A 20702-nucleotide genomic window follows, 5' to 3' on the forward strand; every position below is an offset into this window, starting at 1 on the left:
TATAATAGACAAAAATGACTTGAGGTGTTTGAATTTGTTATGGAATTTATTATCTAAAACATTTCTGGGTGACCATGAAGAAGTAAGATTCTTAATAAAATGAAATCAATTTTATGTAGTGTCTTTGCTCAAAAGTAAAAACTTTACAAACCATACCACTGGTGTTGGGTGTGCAATGCAATGACAAAAGTGAATCTTACCATCAGCTGCATTACACCTACACATTGGAAAGACTGACAGCCAATGTATTCTGGCACTGTGTCATAAATTCACACATAAATAAAGTACATAAAAAAATACATGCAACATTTAAAAATTCAAACCACCAGTACCCATCACCCACGTGGGCCCTGTCATTCGTTCTCTCCTGGATTAGCGGGCTCTGATGGCGCACCCCTGTGGTTGAAGACAAGAAGAATCTCTAAGCATTGTCATACATGGCAGCATTGTAAATTAAGGTCCAACAGTCTGTTTGAGGTTCTAGCAAAGAAAGGACTGCAGCAGTAACTGTCAAAGCAGCCACCTCCTCCAAACTGCAACATCAACCAAAAAGGAGTCTAATCAAAAATTCCCTTTTACATGATTACTCTTTGATCAAATGCACACATAAATGAAGCAGGTGTTGTTTTTAAAATCCAGACTTTATCAGACACCTGAAAATAGAAAATCTTGGAGAGCGCAAATTATCATTGCCATCAATAAATGGACAAGGAGCCAACTTCTCCTCTTTAGTTTGATTATGAAACTGGGGGTGTGCAACCAGTTCCACATTTTTAAACTAAGCCACAAGACTTGTCAGTCTTATCAAACAAAAAGTCGTCTAAACATATTGACATTTCTCTTTAAGATTATAAATTTTGTTAGAAAATGAGTTGTTTTCAAAGGACTGCATTTCTACATCAATAAAATGCATATTTTATTTGTAAAAAAATTATTTTGCAAAGATACATTGTCACAGACATTCAAATGGATAAGATTTTGAATTTCCCAGTGCCACTAATATTGTTGCAGAAACCAACCTCCTATGAAAGGTGTCAAAAAGAGCTTTTAAAAGGTATATTTACATATAGATTCTATAGGTATTCCTGGTCAGCTGTATATTGCTGATATGTAGTTACTTGTCCTACCAAGCTGCATAGTGTTTTCCATCCATCCATTCTCTATACCCGCTTATTCCTTAACCAGCGTCACAGGGATCTGCTGGAGCCTATCCTTAGACCGCTCGGGCATCCTGACAGTGTTTTTATTGATGTATTTATTTTATTTTTATTTATTCATTCAAGGTAGATGGCCATCCAAACTGAGTCCAGTTCAAATCTGAAGGATTTGGTGGGTGTATATGCAAAGTCCCTCCAGATAATTTTTTATTCTGATTTAGCACCAACTAAAATCTAAATTGAAACTGAAATTTAAGTTGTTGCAGCTGTGTTGTCTACTGCTTTTTTTAAGGTCCACAAGTGTATTTTTCTTTCTTTTGTAGTAGTAGTTTGGTTGGATCTTGAACTGCCATAAACACTGGTCTGGATCAATGTAAAGTGCATGTGCATACTGGAGCACCCACTTACCCTGAATAAGGTGGTGGTGGGGCATCATGCTGCCCACTGCGGTTGAGAGCCTCATTGTAACTCGGTAGACCTGGGGCAATAATCCCAGCCAGGGGCACCGTCTCTGGGGCTGGACGTCCATCTGTTGCCATCCTCACTGGAGCTCTGTGCCAGTGCACACAGCACAATAGATAAATGAACTTCTGAAGAATCTAACAAGCCAGTTACTATAAACTCCAATGCTAAAGTCTAAAGCAAGCATGTATATGTCCAGTAAATTTAAAATTAAATATGTTTAATTTCATGTTTTTATAAACTGTGTTAAGTACAAATAGATATTTTCACCAGAAAGTGGTGCTACAATAAAGGTTGCAGGGTCAGACCTCAAGGTTTGCGATACTCTCAAGCAAGTTTGGAAATATCACAGGCTGGACTAATAAACTCTGTTTCCTACTTGGCCTTTCTGGTGTGCCATAAAAGACCACAAGACTGCGAAACACGTGGGTCCTACTGCACTGTCAATGGGTGCAGTACCAGCTTTAAAGACATAAATAACCCACCAAAGCTTTCAGATACCTCTGTAGGACATGTATTTGTCTAGCAAATGTCTGTAATTCATCCTTAGTGTGGTACATAGGATAGATCACCATTTTATTCTACATGATTAGGTTAGCTGAGCAAAAAAGTTTCTCTGCAAATGCTTGACATGAGAGTGAACTTACGGAGGTGACCTCTGCCCACCCTTCTTCTTGGCTCGGTAGCAGTAGATTCCCAACACAGTGACAATGATTGCAGACACTATAACAGCCAGTATCCCTGCCACCAGCCCCGACACATCCACTCTGGGTGTTGAAGCTTCCAAGACAAACATCATTAACACCACACTATGGCTTCTTACTACAGTTTTCATACCAATCAATCCGATAGCAGATCACTAATCTCTACAGTCAAGATTTCTGTCACTATTTTCATCACTATTGACTGAGTGCACCTGAAGTCTTGTGCGTTATCAAGTACTGCTTTACTTTGTCCACTTCTAAACCAGCCCTACAATTGTTTTGTAGCATTCAGTAGCACCCCAAATTTAAAGAAATACAATTTTATAAAGATGTTAGCAATAAAGAAATTATTAAAATTGTGCATTATAATAATGATGTGTTTACCGAAACAGTTTAAGTCTGAAAACACTGCATTAAGCCTTGTAGACTACAATCCTGGGTAATATTTATCTCTTAAATCATTACCTTGGCTGTTGACATAGTCTTTCCAAAATAATTCCTAGAAATGGAAGCAAATACAAATTTAACGACATATCCTCAAATGCAAAACAATAAGGTTTTCTAATGTATGTTTAGGTGATAGTTCTGTAAGATTCTATACAAATACATGGATCGTACAGTTGTTTTTTCCCCCACTTCAAGACTGCAATGCAGCACTGCAGTCATAACTATTAGACAATCATGAATACTGCAGAATTGTATATCTAAATGAGTGCACAATAATGAGACAGTTGTTGCCATAAGCCGTACCGTCTTAGTGTTATCCTCAAACACTTCTCTTGCCTCCTCATAGTTGCACTTCTCTTCATAACACTCCCTCTCCAGATTTCCAGGCACCACCAACTCAAAGTCCCAGCTGTTATAGAGCAGTGAGCGAGACAAGAAGGAGGTCGCTGACAACTTGTCCAGTACCACGGGGTCTTCTGCAGGACACAGGACTTATATACTCAGAAACAATATGGAACAAGAAATACTGTTTGGGGTAAATGATTTGTCACCAGGGCAGCATGGTGGCTGAGTGGTTAGCACTGTTGCCTCACAGCAAGAAGGTTGTGGGTTCGTAACCCGGCCTTTCTGTGTGGAGTTTGCATGTTCTCCCTGTGCTTGCGTGGGTTTACTCCGGTTTCCTCCCACAGACCAAAAACATGCATGTTAGGTTGATTGGTGAATCTAAATTGCCCATAGGAGTGAGTGTGTGAGGTTGTGTGTCTATTTGTGGTCCTGTAATGGACTGGTGACCTGTCCAGGGTGTACCCCTGCCTTCCACCTGAGAGAGAGCTGGGATAGACTCCAGCAGATCCCCGTGACCCTGATCCCTAGAAAATGGATGGATGGATGGATTTGTCACCATTCTTCAAGTTGTGGTTTCTTTGAAACTTTACATTTAGCGTTTTTTAAGAAAGCTTATGGGTGCATCTTGAAAAACAATTAACTGATGAGTGTAACAGAGTGGAGATACGAGCTCAGGGTGATAGCAGGGTCAGATACTATCAGATATTTTTTTTTTTTTTAAATGTACAATGAATGTAATTTAAATATACAATAGTTTTAAAATATTGTTTTAATACACTGAATCCCAATATTTAAATACTTTAAAAGTTCCGTAATTAATTTAAACCAGTGTACATCGACTGTCTGTTGCTGTTCAATATGCAAAAACTAGTGATTGTGATGTTAATATTTTTGTTACAGTTCTATTGGTCACATTTTCGTCTCATATCTGATAATCAGAGCAGAGAATACTACTATGATACTACGTTATAGCTAATAGGGAGAGACACGGGTCATGTAAAGAGTAGACGCTTATTTTCTCCATTAAGACTTAGTATAAATTGAGGAGAGGTGTGGCTTACCTGGAGCTTCTCTGAATATGACAGAGCAGTGAGCCAGGTGCAGCAGAGACAACACGGGGATCCACGATGACCAGGTTGCCATTGATGCAAACAACTGTACGGAAAATGACACGGAAGCCTTTGTGCGGGCACGATTCCCGGTAGTTGTAACGAGAAGCCTGATCGAATAGCTTCTGTGAAGGAGGAGCCCCTAACACGCACCTGCCCAACGCTGCCGCCTGCTTACTTAATTTAGTTTTCTCCCTTTGTGTTATGAACGCGTTACTTCTTCTTCTAGACCACGGAAACTTCTGACTGAGCTTCTTTATGCTGAATGTTGTGGTGACACCGTCAGGAGCGAGTGTTAGGCTAGGCTGTTTCCCAACAGCAACGTCACATCACAAACCTGTTGGACAGCATACCAGATGGAAGGAGGACCCGCCACAAACCTGTCTCGCTGCATTGGGCTACTGTTTATCAGTACACCATAGTGTGTGCGCATAGAAGAAACTTGTTTACACACACAGTACAGGGACGGGGGGGGGGGGGGGGGGGGGCTTTTTCAGGAAACAGGTTGAACAAACTCCGAAGTTAACCTGAACTCTAGGTTGACTCCGGTTTCAGAAAACCAGATCAGAATTAGTTCAGTCAACCCGGAGTTAATTTCCACCTGAGTAAAGCGCGTGCCTGTCATATAAAAGCCCACAGCAGTGAACGCAGATACGATGATTCACCATGGCAACGGAGAAGAAGGCGCGTTCCGCATATTTTTCCCAGTGGAACTGGGAGTTTTGATCACCTGGTTTGATGAACATGAGCATATATATATAACAAAAAAAAAAAAAAAAAAAAAGCAATACCAACGCTGCAGCAAACGAATGTGAGCTGGCGTGATAGAAAACTGCTGACCACATCAATGCGGGTTCTTTCTTTCTGTACCTGTTGAAAGTCTTTTTTATTAAAACTTTTTTTAAACAATTTTTTTTCCTCCTCTGAACTTGTTCAATGTCCACACAGGTGCCAAACGAACGTGGCAGCAAATTAAAATGAAATATAAAAACCTCCTTCAAACAGGTAAATGTTATTGAATGATTTTTCATTACATATCACAGAGCAATGCTGAGTGTGGTAATGAAAGGAGCCATCCATCCATCCATCCATCGCCCAACTAGCCACTGCAAGATTCTGTCGCCTGTTGAATAATGACTTGCAATAACACTAAGTGGCTATGGCACTATGAACATCATTCTTTTTGTGTTCTTCTAGCTCCCAGTGAAACAACTGTATGCAGTACACTTGGAACACAAGTTAACGGTGGATAAGGTGATATGGTGCTGGTTGATGATGGTTTTAACAACATTCAATGACCATCTATTGCATCTGTACTTGCAGGAAATAAAGACTTGATACATATATGTTCTCTTTATTTTAATATGCAAAATGATTAAAACAAATTGTGTCCCTAATCATTCTGCCATCTGGCACATCTAGAGGGTAGTCAAGATGGACTGTTTCACTTTCTGTTGGTGCAGGACATTGCTCTCTTCGCACTGTTTCTATGTTGTGGAGAACCACACATGCCACAATGATGTCACAGGCCCTGTCTGGGGTGACCCTGGGGCTGCAAAGGCACTGGAACCAGGCCTTGACTATGCCTGTGCTCATTTCAATTCTGGCCTGTGTCTTGCTGTGAGCTGAACTGAAATGAAGTGAAGTGGAATGAAGTGAAACCAACTTAATTCAATTCCATTCAGTTTTATTTGTATAGCACAACACAACACAAACATCTCAAGGCACTTTACAAAAAACAAAAAAACAGACAGGTCACAGTACAATCCAGCAACAGGGTGAATTTAAAACTGGTATAAATACTGCCTTGCACCTAATGCCTAATCAGCATGCTGATCACTTAGTCACCTATGGGAAACATATGCACACATGAGGGAGAGAAACCAAATACCAAATAATATTTTTGATCTCTTTTATGCCAGTGTGAAGGAGGCATACAGCTCTTCAGCCCCCCCTCCGGTTGGTGGATCAGACCACAACTTAACATATCTAATACCAACAAACAAGCCCGCAGTAAGACAACAGTCTGCTACCAAGAGGTATGTGAAGGTTTGGTCAAAGGATGCTGAGGAGGCCCTGCAGGAGTGCTTCAGGATTACAAACTGGGACTTTTTCATGGACGCTCATGGTGAGGACATCGAAGGCATCTCTCACTGTATCACAGATTGCATCCGCTTCTGTGAGGACAATGTTGTTCCATCCAAAAAAGCGGATTCCCCAATAATAAGCCATGGATAAATAAGGACATTAAAGGCCTCTTCAACAAGAAGAAGAGGGCGTTCATGGCAAAGGAGGAACTCTGAGCTGTGCAGAAGGAACTCAAGAGGAAGCTGAGGGAGGCAAAGCAGCTCTATAGAGACAGAGTAGAGCACAAGTTGAGACAGAATAATATCAAAGAGGTGTGGAATGGGATGAAAATAATGACTGGCTATAAGAAGTCACACACTGCTGTGGAAGGAGACTCAAAGTTTGCTAATGAACTTAACCTGTTCTTTAATAGATTTGACACCACCTCTGCTTTTTACTCTGACCCAGTGTCCTCACACACCATCCCTCCTCCCTCCAATACCTTAGCAGCTTGGGGTCTCTTCACATCCCTCCACCCAACATCTCTGCCAATGCTGCCTCCCCATTGCCCACTGATGCCATCTCCTCTATTAGCAGCCATACAACATTGAAATATACCTCACCTCCAATATCTCCTCCCCTGCCCTGACTCCTCATCAACACAATACACAGCCCCAGCCTTTGCCACAGAACAGGTGAGGAAGGAACTAGCTAAACTAAAGACCAACAAAGCAAAAGGACCAGATGAGATCAGTCCCAGAGTACTTAAGGTGTGTGCTGGACAGCTTGTAGAGGTTTTTCCGCAACTCTTCAACCTCTCTCTGAGGCTCAAAAAGGTGCCTACGTTATGGAAAACTTCCTGTACTGTTCCCATTACCAAAAAGAAGCCATCCAAGTTCCCTTAGTGACTTCAGACCAGTAGTGCTAACATCACATGTCATGAAATTGTTTGAGAGACTGGTCCTGCAACACCTGAGGTCTCAAGTGTCTAAATTTCTGGACCCCCTGCAGTTTGCATATCAGCAACACATCGGAGTGGAAGATGCCATGATGTTCTTAATGCACAGAGCATACTCCCATATGGAGAGGCAGGGCAACACCGTGACAGTCATGTTCTTTGACTTTTCAAGTGCTTTCAACACTATTCAGTCCCACCTGCTCAGTGCAAAGGTGCAGGATATGGAAGTTCCTGCAGACATGGTGGAGTGGATCACAGACTACCTCACTGGGCAGCCACAGTTTGTTTGCCTAGATGGCTGCATATCTGATGTGGTGATGAGCAGCACCGGTGCACCCCAAGGAACTGTACTGGCACCATTCCTGTTTACACACTACACTTCAGACTTCAGCTACAACTCGTGAACCTGTCACCTCCAGAAGTTCTCTGATGATTCTTCAATAATTCGATGCATCAGTAATGATAACAATGAGGAATACAGACACTTGATAAAAAGCTTTGTTGATTGGTGTAACAACAGCTAAAGCTCAATATCAAGAAAACCAGAGAACTGGTGGTGGACCTTAGGAGGAGCAGGAAGACCCCAGTCCCTGTCTCCATCCTTGGAGAGAAAATAGAGATTGTGGACTCCTAAAGGACAGAGCAGACTGTTCTCAGGAGACTCTGTTCCTTTGGCATGTGCAACAAGCTACTGAAGATGTTCCATCAGTCTGTAGTAGCGAGTGCACTGTTCTTTCCAGTTGTGTGCTGGGGAGGTGGCATCAAGGCTGGTGAGGCCAACAGACTTAACAAGTTGACCAGGAAGGCAAAATCTGTTGTTGGACTGGAACTGGACAGTCTGGAGGCTGTGGCAGAGAGGAGGATGGTGGACAAAATCAACTCCATACTGGATAATCCTGCCCACGCACTTCATGAGGAACTGTGGCGAATGGGAAGTTCATTCAGCCACAGACTAATTCCTCCTAAAGCCAAGACTGAGATTCGGGAAGTCTTTTGTGTTCACAGCCATAAGACACATAATTCCACAATATAAGCAATAATGCACAGAATGCCCCCCAAAAAAGTGCTGTAACAATTCTATTTCCTCTTGGAGATTAATAAAGTACTCTTCTTCTTATTAGGGGTATTTCTTGTGTTATTTTTGAAGGCAAAGAGCATTTCCAGCATGTTTTAGTGCAGGATTTTGGTATTATTTGCTGTCCTCTCAACAAAGATGGGTCTACAAAGTACCAGTTCTTAATGCATAATAAATACATAATCTATTCATCAATAACTATGTTGATACTGTGACATTGTGTGATTTATATATCCCTAACAGAGTGGAATGTTTTTCACAGCCTTTAAGTCCTTGAGCTTGAAGAATATGCATTCCTAATAGTTAAACATGTCACTATTATGATAGAACAATATAAACTTGAAAAATGTGTCATTTTTCTGACAAAATGTTATCAGATAAAAGAAACAACCCATCTGGTACAACTAAGATGAAACATAAAAATCAGTTAAAACTAATGTTGAAAAGTCATACAAAGTACAACAGAATTGACTTTTAAGATACATTGATTTATTAAAGTGAATGACTCTAATTTCAATATAAAACCTCAAGCATTGCAAATGGCAATTTTTATCTGTATATTTGAGAAAGTACTGAGCAAGAATTCTTTTAAGTGAACATGATAAAGACTTTTTCGTGGTGTGCATGTGAGTGAATCCGTTCTTGCAAATAAAAAAAAGCAGTGACTGGTTATTTGTTTAGTGTACTCTCCTCTGCTGGGATTGGCTGGATAACAGCTCGATGAAAAAAGTTTGATGAAGCTGCTTGAAATTGTGGTTTTTTATTATCTCTGTGTCAGTGAAAGAATACATATCTCAGCACTGGCAGATCAGACACTGCTGGTCTGGATGTGCGTTGTGTGAGAGAGAGAGAGAGGCAAGCTGATGAGAACAGCTGGCTTCTCATCCCTGCTTCTGCAATAGCGGCCTCAACTGGCTGAGTGGAGCTACTGTACAGTTGGGAGTGTGGGGCTGGGTTATGGATCTCACTGATGTGGTACATCTGTGGTATTCACCTGGTATTCACATTCTCAATGATGATAAAACAATGGCAAACAAACAAAAAACACACCATATTACTGTCGTATGAAGGACATTGTTAAATATTGAATCTTTGACAAATACTAATGATGCTGGCATGTAGAGGGGTGCTAGTACCAGAAGGAAGGCCACCTATCTTCCACAAAGTATTTATGTAAACTGAACATGCTGCATGTCATGTGTATTGTCATGTAATTGTATACAAATCCAAAACTTGAATTAGACAATTCTGCATTCAGCTAATGTAGGCAGTGCATCGCCAACAGACTAGAAGTTTCAAAAGTGACAGCATCAACATATCGTATAATCAATGCACCTTGAATAAACATCTGGAATTTCTGGAAGTTTTCAATATTTTGTCTCTGTAGGAATACAAGTGTATAAGTGCAAGGAGGCAGTACCTGGAAACAACTACAGCTACTGCATGCTTTTCTGATTCTAGTTCTGCTGTAGGGCTCTACTGCACCCTGCAGGAAGACATTGAACATGACAGCAAAGTGATGTCCCGCCTCATCTATGGGCATGCCACATTCATAAGCAACTTTAAATGTTATATGTATTCTTTTCAAAACATCAGTGTTTTTACAATAATCACATAGTATTGGAAGTAAGTGGTGTGGGTGATGTCTGTAGCACAGGAGCCATGCGGTGATGATGTCACTGCTGATGTGTACCTGGAAGACACAACAGTCTGCCTAACAGCACTTTGGTCACTCTCTCAACACATGATATTATATGTCGATTTGTGGGCACTAACTATATGTACAGTAACAGCATTATTACTGAATGTCACCAGTACAGTAACAGCTACAGTAATGATTTCCTGTTTTCTTCACCAAACTGACACTAGCTCCTACTCACACTTCTCCCTTTGCATCCTCTCATTAAAATATATGTTTACACTCATGTAAAAGTTGTTTTTTGACAAAAATGGTAATAAAACAATTTAGAAAGATAATGATGGACCTTTCAGTCACACTTTTCACTTTTTCCCTCTTACACTCTTACACACCCCACTCTGGACAAACTGAGGGGGATGAGGCTTTGGTGTCCATAGTAACAGTGCTTAGAGGAGGACACAGGGACAGCCACCACTCTTCTGTTTCCTTGTGTGATGAGTTGGGGGAGGAGGACTCTCCATCTCCTGAAACATTCTGTGAATGAACAAGAGAAGAAATTGAGAGCAATCAGGAGAGGCGGTTTATCCCTGACCACAGAAAGTGTACTGTGCAGTTGTACGCACTACACAGCCTCAAGAATCACTGTTGACATCCCAAGTACTGACTCAGGTATTCACAGTCCTAGGTTTTGTTTTTCTTTTATTCTTAACCTGGCACTGTACCAGAACTCCTCTTAGGACCTGATACTAAATCCAAGTTCCAAGTACAGTGAATTTGGCAGGGGACGGCAGCACTGATGCAATAAGAAAAACTATTTATTATTACATATGTATTGAACAGCACAAACCAGCATGTCCCCACCCTTACCAGTATTAGGCCATGTTCAGATCCACAGTAGACCTTTAGGGTAAAACACTTGTTGAAATATTGAAAAGTGTAAAATAAGAATATAAAAAAATAATCACTATGTGTGCTGTGGAGTCAAATGCTCCAAAAGAATGCTATTTAGGCCAAGCAGCTTTTGCCATCCCCAGCTGAGATCTGACATTTCAAAATAAATAAGAATTGCACCTGATCATTTGCACCAGCTCCAAGAAGGCTTCATCCACATTATATCGATTCTTGGCCGAAGCCTCCATATAGTGGATCCTATTCTCTCTAGCAAACGACTGAGCATCCTCCTTAGAGATCTGCAGACAAAGCAAACAATATCCAGGCTCAGCCTCCAGTAAGGGCCTCCATGGTCACTTAACAGTTCTCCATTTAATTTTCAATTCAATTCAATTTATTTGTATAGCGCTAAATCACAATATAATCATCTCAAGGCGGCGGCCATCTGCCTTGACCGGTTGGGGTGAGTGGATGGAGGAGAGAGAAAAGAACAACAACAATAAACAACAAATAGATGGTGGAGCCAGTAACTGCACATCAGTAATATACAGCTCCAGGACCAGGGACACCTGCAGAAGGTACAGAGAGAACAGAGAGAGAGGGAGAGAGCACAAACTAGGGGAGAGAGCCTTAAAAGTACAGAGAGTGTCTGCCTCCTGAACCCAGACTGGGAGCTGGTTCCACAGGAGAGGAGCTTGATAGCTAAAGGCTCTGCCTCCCATTCTGCTTTTGGAAACTCTGGGAACCACAAGTAGACCTGCACTCTGAGAGCGAAGTGGTCTATTGGGATAATATGGTACTATGAGGTCTTTAAGGTATGAAGGAGCTTGATCATGAAGGGATTTGTATGTGAGGAGAAGGATTTTAAATTCTATTCTGTATTTTACAGGGAGCCAATGAAGAGAAGCCAATATAGGAGAAATATGATCTCTCTTGCTAGTTCCTGTCAGGACTCTGGCTGCAGCATTCTGGATTAACTGGAGGCTTTTTATGGAGATACTGGGACATCCAGATAGTAATGAGTCCAGATAGTAATTACTGTATTACTGAGTCACCCTACACATTAGTGTCCTGTGAGGAAATGAGCCCACCTAAAAGAGGCTTCATTATAAATGTAGAAGGATATCTTTATAGGACTAGGTTTATTTCCCTTTGCAAAAAGCCATGTAAAGAAAAATAGCTTAGTGAATCAAAAGTAACAGTTGTTTTAAAAAGGTTTATGTCCATCATTTTTGCATTTTACAAGTAGATAAACTGGTGTAAGAAAGACATTTTCATTGTGTAGGTAAATTAGAAGCTGCACCTGATGTTAATTTACACTAGTATATTGTAAAAGTTGTTGTTGTGCTGCAGTTTTCCAGCCCTTTCAGGCCACAGCTGTATTTGAACTTTGCCTTCCCATGATTTGCTGTTTTCCTTTAAATGAGATGGCCCATCCAGAAAATCATACTAGTTTGTGTAATAACTGAGTTCAGTGTTACGTACCACTCTTTGCTGTTGCAAATCAGCCTTGTTTCCCACCAGCACCATGGGGAAGTCATCTCGGTCCTTCACTCTCAGGATCTGGGTGTGGAATTTCTGAACCTCATGGTAACTGTTATCAGCAACAACAAACAATGATTCAAATACAGTTTGATTTACAGGAAATGGAGATGGACACAATAACAATGACCAATCTGTTCCTGTCATTTGTTTTATGGTCCTTAAAATGTTCACAATGACAGGTCATTTGTAATGTATAGTGACTACAGCAAGAAAGCTGTGTGAAAACCATCACATCTAATTCAGGATGGAAGATATGTTTATTTTAATGAACCCATAACCACAGACTATCTACATACAACTTAATATCAAACATACAGAGAGAGAGAGAGAGAGAGAGAGAGAGAGAGAGAGAGAGAGAGAGAGAGAGAGAGAGAGAGAGAGAGAGAGAGAGAGAGATAAATTATTGTGAGCACTGATTTCAATTTTCATGAAATGGACATTGATCATAAATAATTTGTCCTATAGTTTTAATGCATTAGATTTCTTTCCTGCAGCTTCAGTACAGACTGTACAATACAGAGAAATGCTTTTTCTGGGTTTATATGACTTTCTGAGTTAAAGTGTTATGCATACAGCCTTGGAGTGTTTCAGCATAGGCCCTTTATCTAATAACTGACATGCCTGCTAATACAGCCTGAATGGGCTGGTGTATGTTCAGCTCTGCTACAGCCCACATGAAACCTGACGCAAGGAACAGTAGAATAATCTTCAACACCTTTCAATCTAATGATATCTAATACAGCAAATCTTCTGCAGCAATTACAATGTAGTTTAATTTCAGACTGTGCACATATTGTACAGGTACCCATGATAGGCTGAGCAACAAGTCCTCATGTATTGCATTACCTGCCCCGGTCGTTGAGTGCAAACACCAGCAAAAAGCCTTCTCCTGAGCGCATGTACTGCTCCCTCATAGCCCCAAACTCCTCCTGACCTGCTGTATCCAAGACTGAAATGTACACACACAAACACGCACATATACATTAATATACACATATTCACTTAGGTTCTCTTTCCTGCTGTAATCATCCTGACAATCCTGCAGGTAGTATTTTATATATATATATATTTTTTATTAGCAGGTAGTAATGCACGAAAACAACTAAAAAAGTATTTTCTTGACAAGTTTCAATTTGTTATTCACAGTTACTGTATGTTTACATATAGTATGTGTTATAGACAGGCAGAACATAAAACACAGAAATAGTTATTAGAGTAGCTTATTTGTGGAAGTTGCGTTGGTGTGAACAGTATGGTGGCCCTGAGAACTCAGTGTGCTGCGAAAACAGAAAACACAACCAAAAGGCAAAACACAATGCAAAAACAAAAAACACAATCAAATACAGAAACACGCTGAAAGTAGCAACGACGACAATGAAAATGTTTTCAGTAGCAACTTAATTTTGACACCATGTCCATCACTTTTTAGTGTCGCCTGGAAACATCGCAGACAACGGCAGTGGTAGTTTTTGATGCAGAAGGTTGCTGGAATGAGCCAATCATTTCGGGTGTCAAATGAATTAGCTTAAGTTTATGATTATTTATTTTAACTTTCCATTGCTGATATTTGCTGTTAACCTAAGTTAGTGTTAACATTTTGCTAATTATTAGCCTGCTGATGCTACTGAAATCCACACACTGACTGTAAAGCAGTTGATGTTAGCTGACTATAACTTTGTTAGTTACTGTCACAACCTGCACCCGGTGACAGGCCTGTTAACTTTAATTTGTCGGTAATAGTTAAAATAAAGATAAAGAATATACATCTCTCAATTGCAATGACAATGAAAGTGTGATGATAAACATGCATGCAAATGCATTCAGAATTCATCTTCCAAAATTCACAGATGTTTTTCTCATTCATACTGTACTGACCAACTGGAAAAATAAATAAATAAAAGACTTACAGCACATTTGCCAAATGTAACCACGTTGCAAACTTAAAAACATTCATGCAGGTAAATTTCATGCCTCTCGGCAGTAACATATCGGGCCATGTAGAAAGCAGCATATATACAATGAAGTGAAAGTAATTCCAAACACATCTATCTGTATTTTCAGATGGAAGATTACAAAAGGAGTGCTGTGCTTAGTCTTATCAACTGGAAATTGGGACAGCTTCAGAATGAATTTGTTTGAATGAATCAAGAAAGGCAGGACTTTTGCTCTGTGAGGAGGTGGAAGGTTTATGATCATTGTTCCCATTACCAGATGTCTTTACTGGACACATTAAATACAGGATATGGTGACATTTCTCCTGAAGACTGCCTTGGTTTGTTTAGACATTCCAGAAGATACTTTCCAAGGCCAAATGCAGGAGAGAGAAGGGACTAAATGTTTATATGCAAGCACAGGAAAAAACATGGTGGGTGGATGCAGTGGTTAGCACTGCAGCCTCATAGGAAGAAGGTTCTGAGTTCAAATCCTGTTCAACCCTGGATCCTGTCTGTGTCAAGTCTGCATGCTGTCCCAGTGTCTCCATGGGTTTTCTCCACCCACAGTCCAAACACTGGCAGGTTAGGTTGGTTGGTGACTCTAAATTGCCCATAGGTGCCAATATGACTGTTCATCTGTGTGTGTGTGTCAGCCTTGTGATAAGACTGGACTAAGCACTATAGAGAATGGATGGATAAAAAATTCTTCTTTCATAAACTTCATTACAGTCAAAAAAGTGAAAATGTGTTATTCTCTGATCAAATACGTGAATGTATATGTGAAAAATCATTCAAACTTTCTTTCGTTTTTCTTTTTTAATACATTGCAAAAATGTCTACATTTCTGTTTTTTTCTGTCAAGATGGGGTGCTGAGTGTACATTAATGAGAAATAAAATGAACTTTTTTGATTTTGGCAAATGGCTGCAATGACACAAAGAGTGAAACATGTAAAGGGGTCTGAATACTTTCTGTACCCACTGTACATTTCTAGTCAGTGAATGTAGAAGATCTACAATTTAAGGAGGCGCCAAGCCATTGAGTGATTTAAAAACAAATGGTAATTTGAATTCAATCTGACAACGCATTGGCAACCAATGAATGAGTAAGATTGGTGTTATATGGTCTCATTTACGAGTATCTGTCAACATCCTAGTTGCTGCATTTTGAAACTGCTTGTAGCCGTGATAACACTTTCTGGCTAAGTCTGTATAAAGAATTAGAGTAGTTGAGCTTTGAAAAAAACAAGAGCATGAATGACAATTGCCAGATTTTTACAGGAGAAAAGTCTTTACTTTAGCCAAGAGTCTCAAAGGAAAATAAAAGGATTTTACAACAGCTTTAATTTGCTTATTGAATTTGAAATCTTTATCAAAAATGACACCCAAACTTTTCACCAGCATCTTACTATACAGGCCAAGGGGCCAGGATTCACCAACTCATTTGGACCTTTATTTTCATTAAGTTTTAAAAAGTTAAGAGACATCCAGTCTTTTATATCATTTAAACAAGGTAAGATTGGGGTTAAAGCATTTTTGATGTTCGATTTTAACGGTAGATAAACCTGTGTGTCACCTGCGTAACAGTGGAACAAAACATTATGCTTTTTAAGAATAGACCCCAGAGGAAGCATGTTCAAAGAAAATAACAACAGGGCAAGAATGGACCCTTGAGGGACACCATATATCAGAGGTGCTGACATATCAGGATAGTGTGGTCGACGGTATTGAAAGCCACACTGAGGTCAAGTAAAACCAGGATTGCAGATGCTCCATTGAGGAATCTAAATTGGGTTTTTTAATAAGAGGAAGGAACAATTTATTATGGCCGTGATAGTCGGTCCAATAACATTAAAAGCCTGTTTGAAAATACAAGTGGGAATAATGTCCTGAGGGCAGGCTGTAGGCTTCAGATGTTTAACAATCTATGGACTATGATATTTAAGTAAGGAGTCCATGAAGCTCTCATACAAGACGAAGTTTGTCCTTTTTCCATTTATGCTCTGCTCTTCTACAAATCTGTCGTAGGGCCCGGGTAGATTCATTTAGCCATGGTTTCTGATTCTGTTTTGCAAGCTTGGTCTTCAAGGGAGTAATAGAATCTCTAATACTGGTACATGTAGAGTTAAACCAAGAGAGTAATTCTGTGCATGTTTGGGAAGATACAAGTACACGGTCCAGGTTTAAAGAGGAAGAAACATCATTGTGTATCAGTGTTTTTGTATTTGGTTGTGTTTTCTTGCATTAACCTCTCAGGGACACCATGGGACAGGGTTATAGATGAAGACTGCCTGATGGTGGCCGTGATCAAGAATCAATACAACAATTGAAACAAGACTAGATGTACATGGTGCTGAATGATGAATATATTTTAACTGACTGTAAGCCATAGGATATATTTTTAGACGAGTCAGAGCTTTAATTTTAAGTGGATTTAGAAATATAATATATTTAAAAACTTTGCAATTATACATTGAGGAACATTATTCTGAAATTGTTTGACAATTTGTAGGCGCAACTTTTCACAGATTGGTGAACCTCTCTCCATCTTTCTTTGACTCTATTATCCCGTTGAAGAACCCATGACCTGCAACTGAGACCAAGTTTTCTAACACTGGGCAGCACATTTCGCTCCAGAATGTCTTGATAGTCTTGAAATTTCATTGTACCTGCACATATAATAAAGCCTGTGCCACATGCAGCAAAGCAGCCACAGAACATAACCAAGCCTCCGACATGTTTCACAGTAGGTACAGTTTTCTTTTCTTTGTATGCTTCATTTTTGCGTCAGTGAACATAGGCTTTGTGGCTTGTTAGTATGCATTTTTATGCAATATGTGCAACTGTAATCACAGGAACATCAAGCTGCTTGGAGATGGTCTTATAACCGGTGACTACTTTTCACCCTTTAAATAGACCGACTGCCTGTTTACAAGTTTGAAGACACCTGTGATGCTAATTACAGGACACACTTTAGTTTAACATATGGTCAAATTATTTTCAATCAATTTTCTAGGGGTCCCATCATTTTTGTCCAGGCCAATTTCATTAGTTTGTTTTTTTAAATGCTTCTGTTGAACCACAATTCAAAAACAGTCTGATTTTCATTAGTTCATTTTCAGTAATGAAAGCCTACCAACAATTTTGTATGTCTGTCTTTTTTTTGCATCACCTTTCAATGTTCCCACCCTTCATAATTCCCAAAGTCCATACAACATCTCTGTGCACACACCATGTAACACACAAGTCTCCTGAGTAGCAAAATCAAATCAATTTTAAGTGGATTTAGAAATACTAACTTCAGCAAAGAAGTTCAAATCTCTCCAAACCAATGTAAAATCTGAGCAGCCAGACTAAGCTATACAAACAGCAGCTCTGAAGTTAATCTGTATACAGATGATTCACATATTACTGTGTGGTGAAACAGCAGTGTGACCCAATACACTACAGCCTGGCTTCACACAGCAACACTGGCCAAGTACAAGTCCTAACAAGGGAAAGAAATATCCAGAGAGCAAACACACACTGCCTGTGTCATATCTCATCAGAGTGCAACACACCCTCTGTTTTCAAAAAAAGCTCTTCACACACCCTGCAATCACCCTAACAGTATGGCATGAGTTTGTGTCCAGTGTGTCAGAGACTTACTGTCCAGCCGAGTCTCCTTCCCATCTACCGTGCAGATCTTGGTGTATGAATCTTCGATGGTGGGGTCATAGTCCGACACAAAATAGGACTGTGGTGCACACTCAGTGTTAGAAACAACATACTGCTCCAGGCACAGTTTATATTGCAGCTGATACCTATTGTTAAAATCTCTGTTTTTTCAAAAAATACCTACACATAACCTAGTTCTATTTGCTTTTTTCTAGTTATACATATGTTTAATTTTTCTATTTTTGTATATATTGCGACATACAACAAGCACATTTAGAACCACTATACTGGAGTCAGATTTCTTCTGTGTCCAAAATACCTGGCAGTAAAACTGATTCTGATACAAAAAAAAAAATTCTGCTATAGAGAGGCCATTTCTTACATCATCTGACCAGGCTAGAAAATGAGCCAGCAGTGATACGAATGTAGATTCTCCAGTGAGCTAGATTTGCTTCCATATATTCCTGTAATATGGGAATGTATTAGAGGAATAATTCATGTAACATATTTCTCTAACTGTAGCAGACAAATGAATACAGTTGCTTAAATATTTGACTTAACTACTTAGCGGCTTTTCCTATATCTATGTCCATTTTATATTATGTTCCAGTATATATGCATGTGAACCACTGCAACATTCCAGTGACAAACACCGACTAAAACACCACAGCAGGGTTTCTGCATGTCACAAATACAAATGTGCTGCCCATGTACTTCACTGTACTGACAACATTTTCTACGCCGTACATGAATTGTTACTCAATTTTCAATGTGTTTTACTGATTCCAGGGTTTCTCTGCAGTGCATCTATTTAGAGGTCAATTTCAGCAATGAATCACAATGAAAATGAAGTGTGCATGCTTATTTTTGCCCACTATTACTGTGAAAACATGGAACATAACGTTGAGGAAATAAAAACAGCAGAATGTCCAGTTACGGAAAAGGCGTTCACAGAGATAACTCACTAAGGTGCAGAGATTTAGCCTATATAAGGTGCAGAGATTGTAACTTAAGCTATATGTAACAGCAAAAAGACATTATTCACAGAAAAAGAAAAAATAGTTTGGGTTGCCAGGTCGTAAAAAAAAAAAAAAATACTCCCCACACATCTTTGAGCTCTTTAGTCCCTCCAATGGACCGTATGAGCACTTACCTTCTGGAAGAAAAATGATGTACAGTATAATTGTCCATGTTACTTATTTATTGTTCTCAGTTCCAATGAGGTGGTATCACCTTAGCTCACAGGAAAGTGACAGAGCTGTGCAAAGCTGCTCTTTATTGATGCCTTGATTTTATAACAGCTTATACAGTATTAAAGGCTTTTTTTTTTTACCACCTGGCAAGTATTATGTTTTATCTTATTAAGAGCATTATTGAGTGGTATATTCGTTAACGCTTACAGCCTTTTATAGCAGTATTCTGAACAGTGAGTACACCTGAAGCTAAGACAGACATGCAGAAGTGTGTCCCGGGGGTGTAATGAAGCGGATACTGAGTCCGTACCTGGATGAACTGGATGGTCAGAGCACTCTTCCCCACCCCTCCTCCTCCCACAACCACCAGTTTGAATCTTTCCTCTTCTCCACTCATACTGGTTTTGGAAAAAAAAACAACAACAAAAAAAAAACAAATAAAAAAAATCTTGGGGTCTCGCGGCTCTCCAGGAAGCCAAGCTGAAGCCAAACCAAACTGAGACAAAGATCCGCACAGTAACCCCGCCTGTTGACCTTAACGTTAACGTTAATCTTAGCGAACTAGATCAGCATGGGCGCTTCATCGGAACAGATTCAAAGTGAAACTTCTTCACATGAAGTTCATGCTCCACAGTCTGGATTTTTGGTTTGGAGTTCAGCACGACAGCCGGAAAACAAAGTCACGCCGGAGATCCGCGGTCCAAAACTAGCCCAGTATTCTGCGCTCGTTTCGGGATCTGAAGCGGGTTGTGCGGGTCGTTGGCTCTGGCGTCTCTTCTCCGAGGCCTCCGGAGTTGCTTCTGAGGGCGGAACTGCTTCCTCTTCTCTTTTCCTGAACCAACCTAAAGCACCAGACACACACATACACACAAACACCTAGAAAAACGTGATTTCCAAAAGCGCTAACTACACGTGGCGTTACTTCTATTCCTTTCTCAATTAAAAATGAAAATGACCAGATCTCATTCGACTTTATAGTGTCACGATCCTTATTTAGTCATCTGTCGTGCCCATGACATCATTTTAGCGTAGTAGACGCTGGCACAGGATGTAAACGTAGCAGCAAGTCCGAACGAGTCCTATCCGTACTCATTGCTCGGTGATCTGTTCGTCTTCCCAGTGAAGTTGATCTAATTTCCTTCTTGTGTTCTCACCACTCCTTCTACAGCTGCGCTGTATCTGAGTGCAAATGGTGAATAGCATAGCCTACTTTGGAAATCTGCGCCCCCAGGGCTCTAATAATTACACTTTGCACAGCGTTTGATCCTAAACAGTCAGTAAAGAGCACGTACACTGTAGATCATCAGGCAACATATCATAACGAGTGATAGTTATCACTGGAAACAGTGCAAAGCGGTCGCAGAAAATCAAAACTATACAAAAACTAAGTATAGAAAAATCAAAAATAATATAGACACACGAACTGTCCATAATCTATTAGTATAACCAATAGTTCAGTCATGGGGTTGGACTTTTAATTACAGGCGACACAGTTTTATACTAACTTCAGAAATATATACC

General features: G+C 40.0%; 2 protein-coding genes across 2 annotated transcripts; both read right to left on the reverse strand.

Moving 5' to 3' along the window:
- Positions 1-27: 27 nt before the first annotated feature.
- Positions 28-4542, reverse strand: prrg2 (proline rich Gla (G-carboxyglutamic acid) 2). The gene is made up of 6 exons (XM_026325522.1): positions 4177-4542; positions 3074-3246; positions 2789-2822; positions 2267-2399; positions 1566-1709; positions 28-396 (listed from the first exon to the last, which is right to left on the reverse strand). The coding sequence occupies exons 1-6, from the start codon at positions 4256-4258 to the stop codon at positions 354-356; spliced, it is 609 nt and encodes a 202-aa protein (XP_026181307.1). The 5' UTR covers positions 4259-4542; the 3' UTR covers positions 28-353.
- A 4249-nt stretch (positions 4543-8791) lies between these two features.
- rras (RAS related) lies at positions 8792-20380 on the reverse strand. The gene is made up of 6 exons (XM_026325113.2): positions 19492-20380; positions 17980-18067; positions 13246-13348; positions 12340-12448; positions 11035-11153; positions 8792-10497 (listed from the first exon to the last, which is right to left on the reverse strand). The coding sequence occupies exons 1-6, from the start codon at positions 19576-19578 to the stop codon at positions 10410-10412; spliced, it is 594 nt and encodes a 197-aa protein (XP_026180898.1). The 5' UTR covers positions 19579-20380; the 3' UTR covers positions 8792-10409.
- Between the last annotated feature and the right edge of the window lie 322 nt (positions 20381-20702).

This window comes from Mastacembelus armatus, chromosome 8 (assembly GCF_900324485.2).
Source record: "Mastacembelus armatus chromosome 8, fMasArm1.2, whole genome shotgun sequence".
Taxonomy (NCBI): domain Eukaryota; kingdom Metazoa; phylum Chordata; class Actinopteri; order Synbranchiformes; family Mastacembelidae; genus Mastacembelus; species Mastacembelus armatus.

What these genes read in the sequence shown, in the direction of transcription:
- prrg2 (XM_026325522.1), bottom strand. Translation starts at nt 4,258, where the DNA reads ATGGCAACCTGGTCATCGTGGATCCCCGTGTTGTCTCTGCTGCACCTG. An exon ending in CATATTCAGAGAAGCTCCAG is followed by an intron (nt 3,247 to 4,176) that starts GTAAGCCACACC and finishes TGTGTCCTGCAG; the next exon opens with AAGACCCCGTGGTACTGGAC. An exon ending in TTGAGGATAACACTAAGACG is followed by an intron (nt 2,823 to 3,073) that starts GTACGGCTTATG and finishes TTCCATTTCTAG; the next exon opens with GAATTATTTTGGAAAGACTA.
- rras (XM_026325113.2), bottom strand. Translation starts at nt 19,578, where the DNA reads ATGAGTGGAGAAGAGGAAAGATTCAAACTGGTGGTTGTGGGAGGAGGA. An exon ending in GAAGGAGACTCGGCTGGACA is followed by an intron (nt 13,349 to 17,979) that starts GTAAGTCTCTGA and finishes TGTACATTTCAG; the next exon opens with TCTTGGATACAGCAGGTCAG. An exon ending in GAGCTGGTGCAAATGATCAG is followed by an intron (nt 10,498 to 11,034) that starts GTGCAATTCTTA and finishes GTTCATTCACAG; the next exon opens with AATGTTTCAGGAGATGGAGA.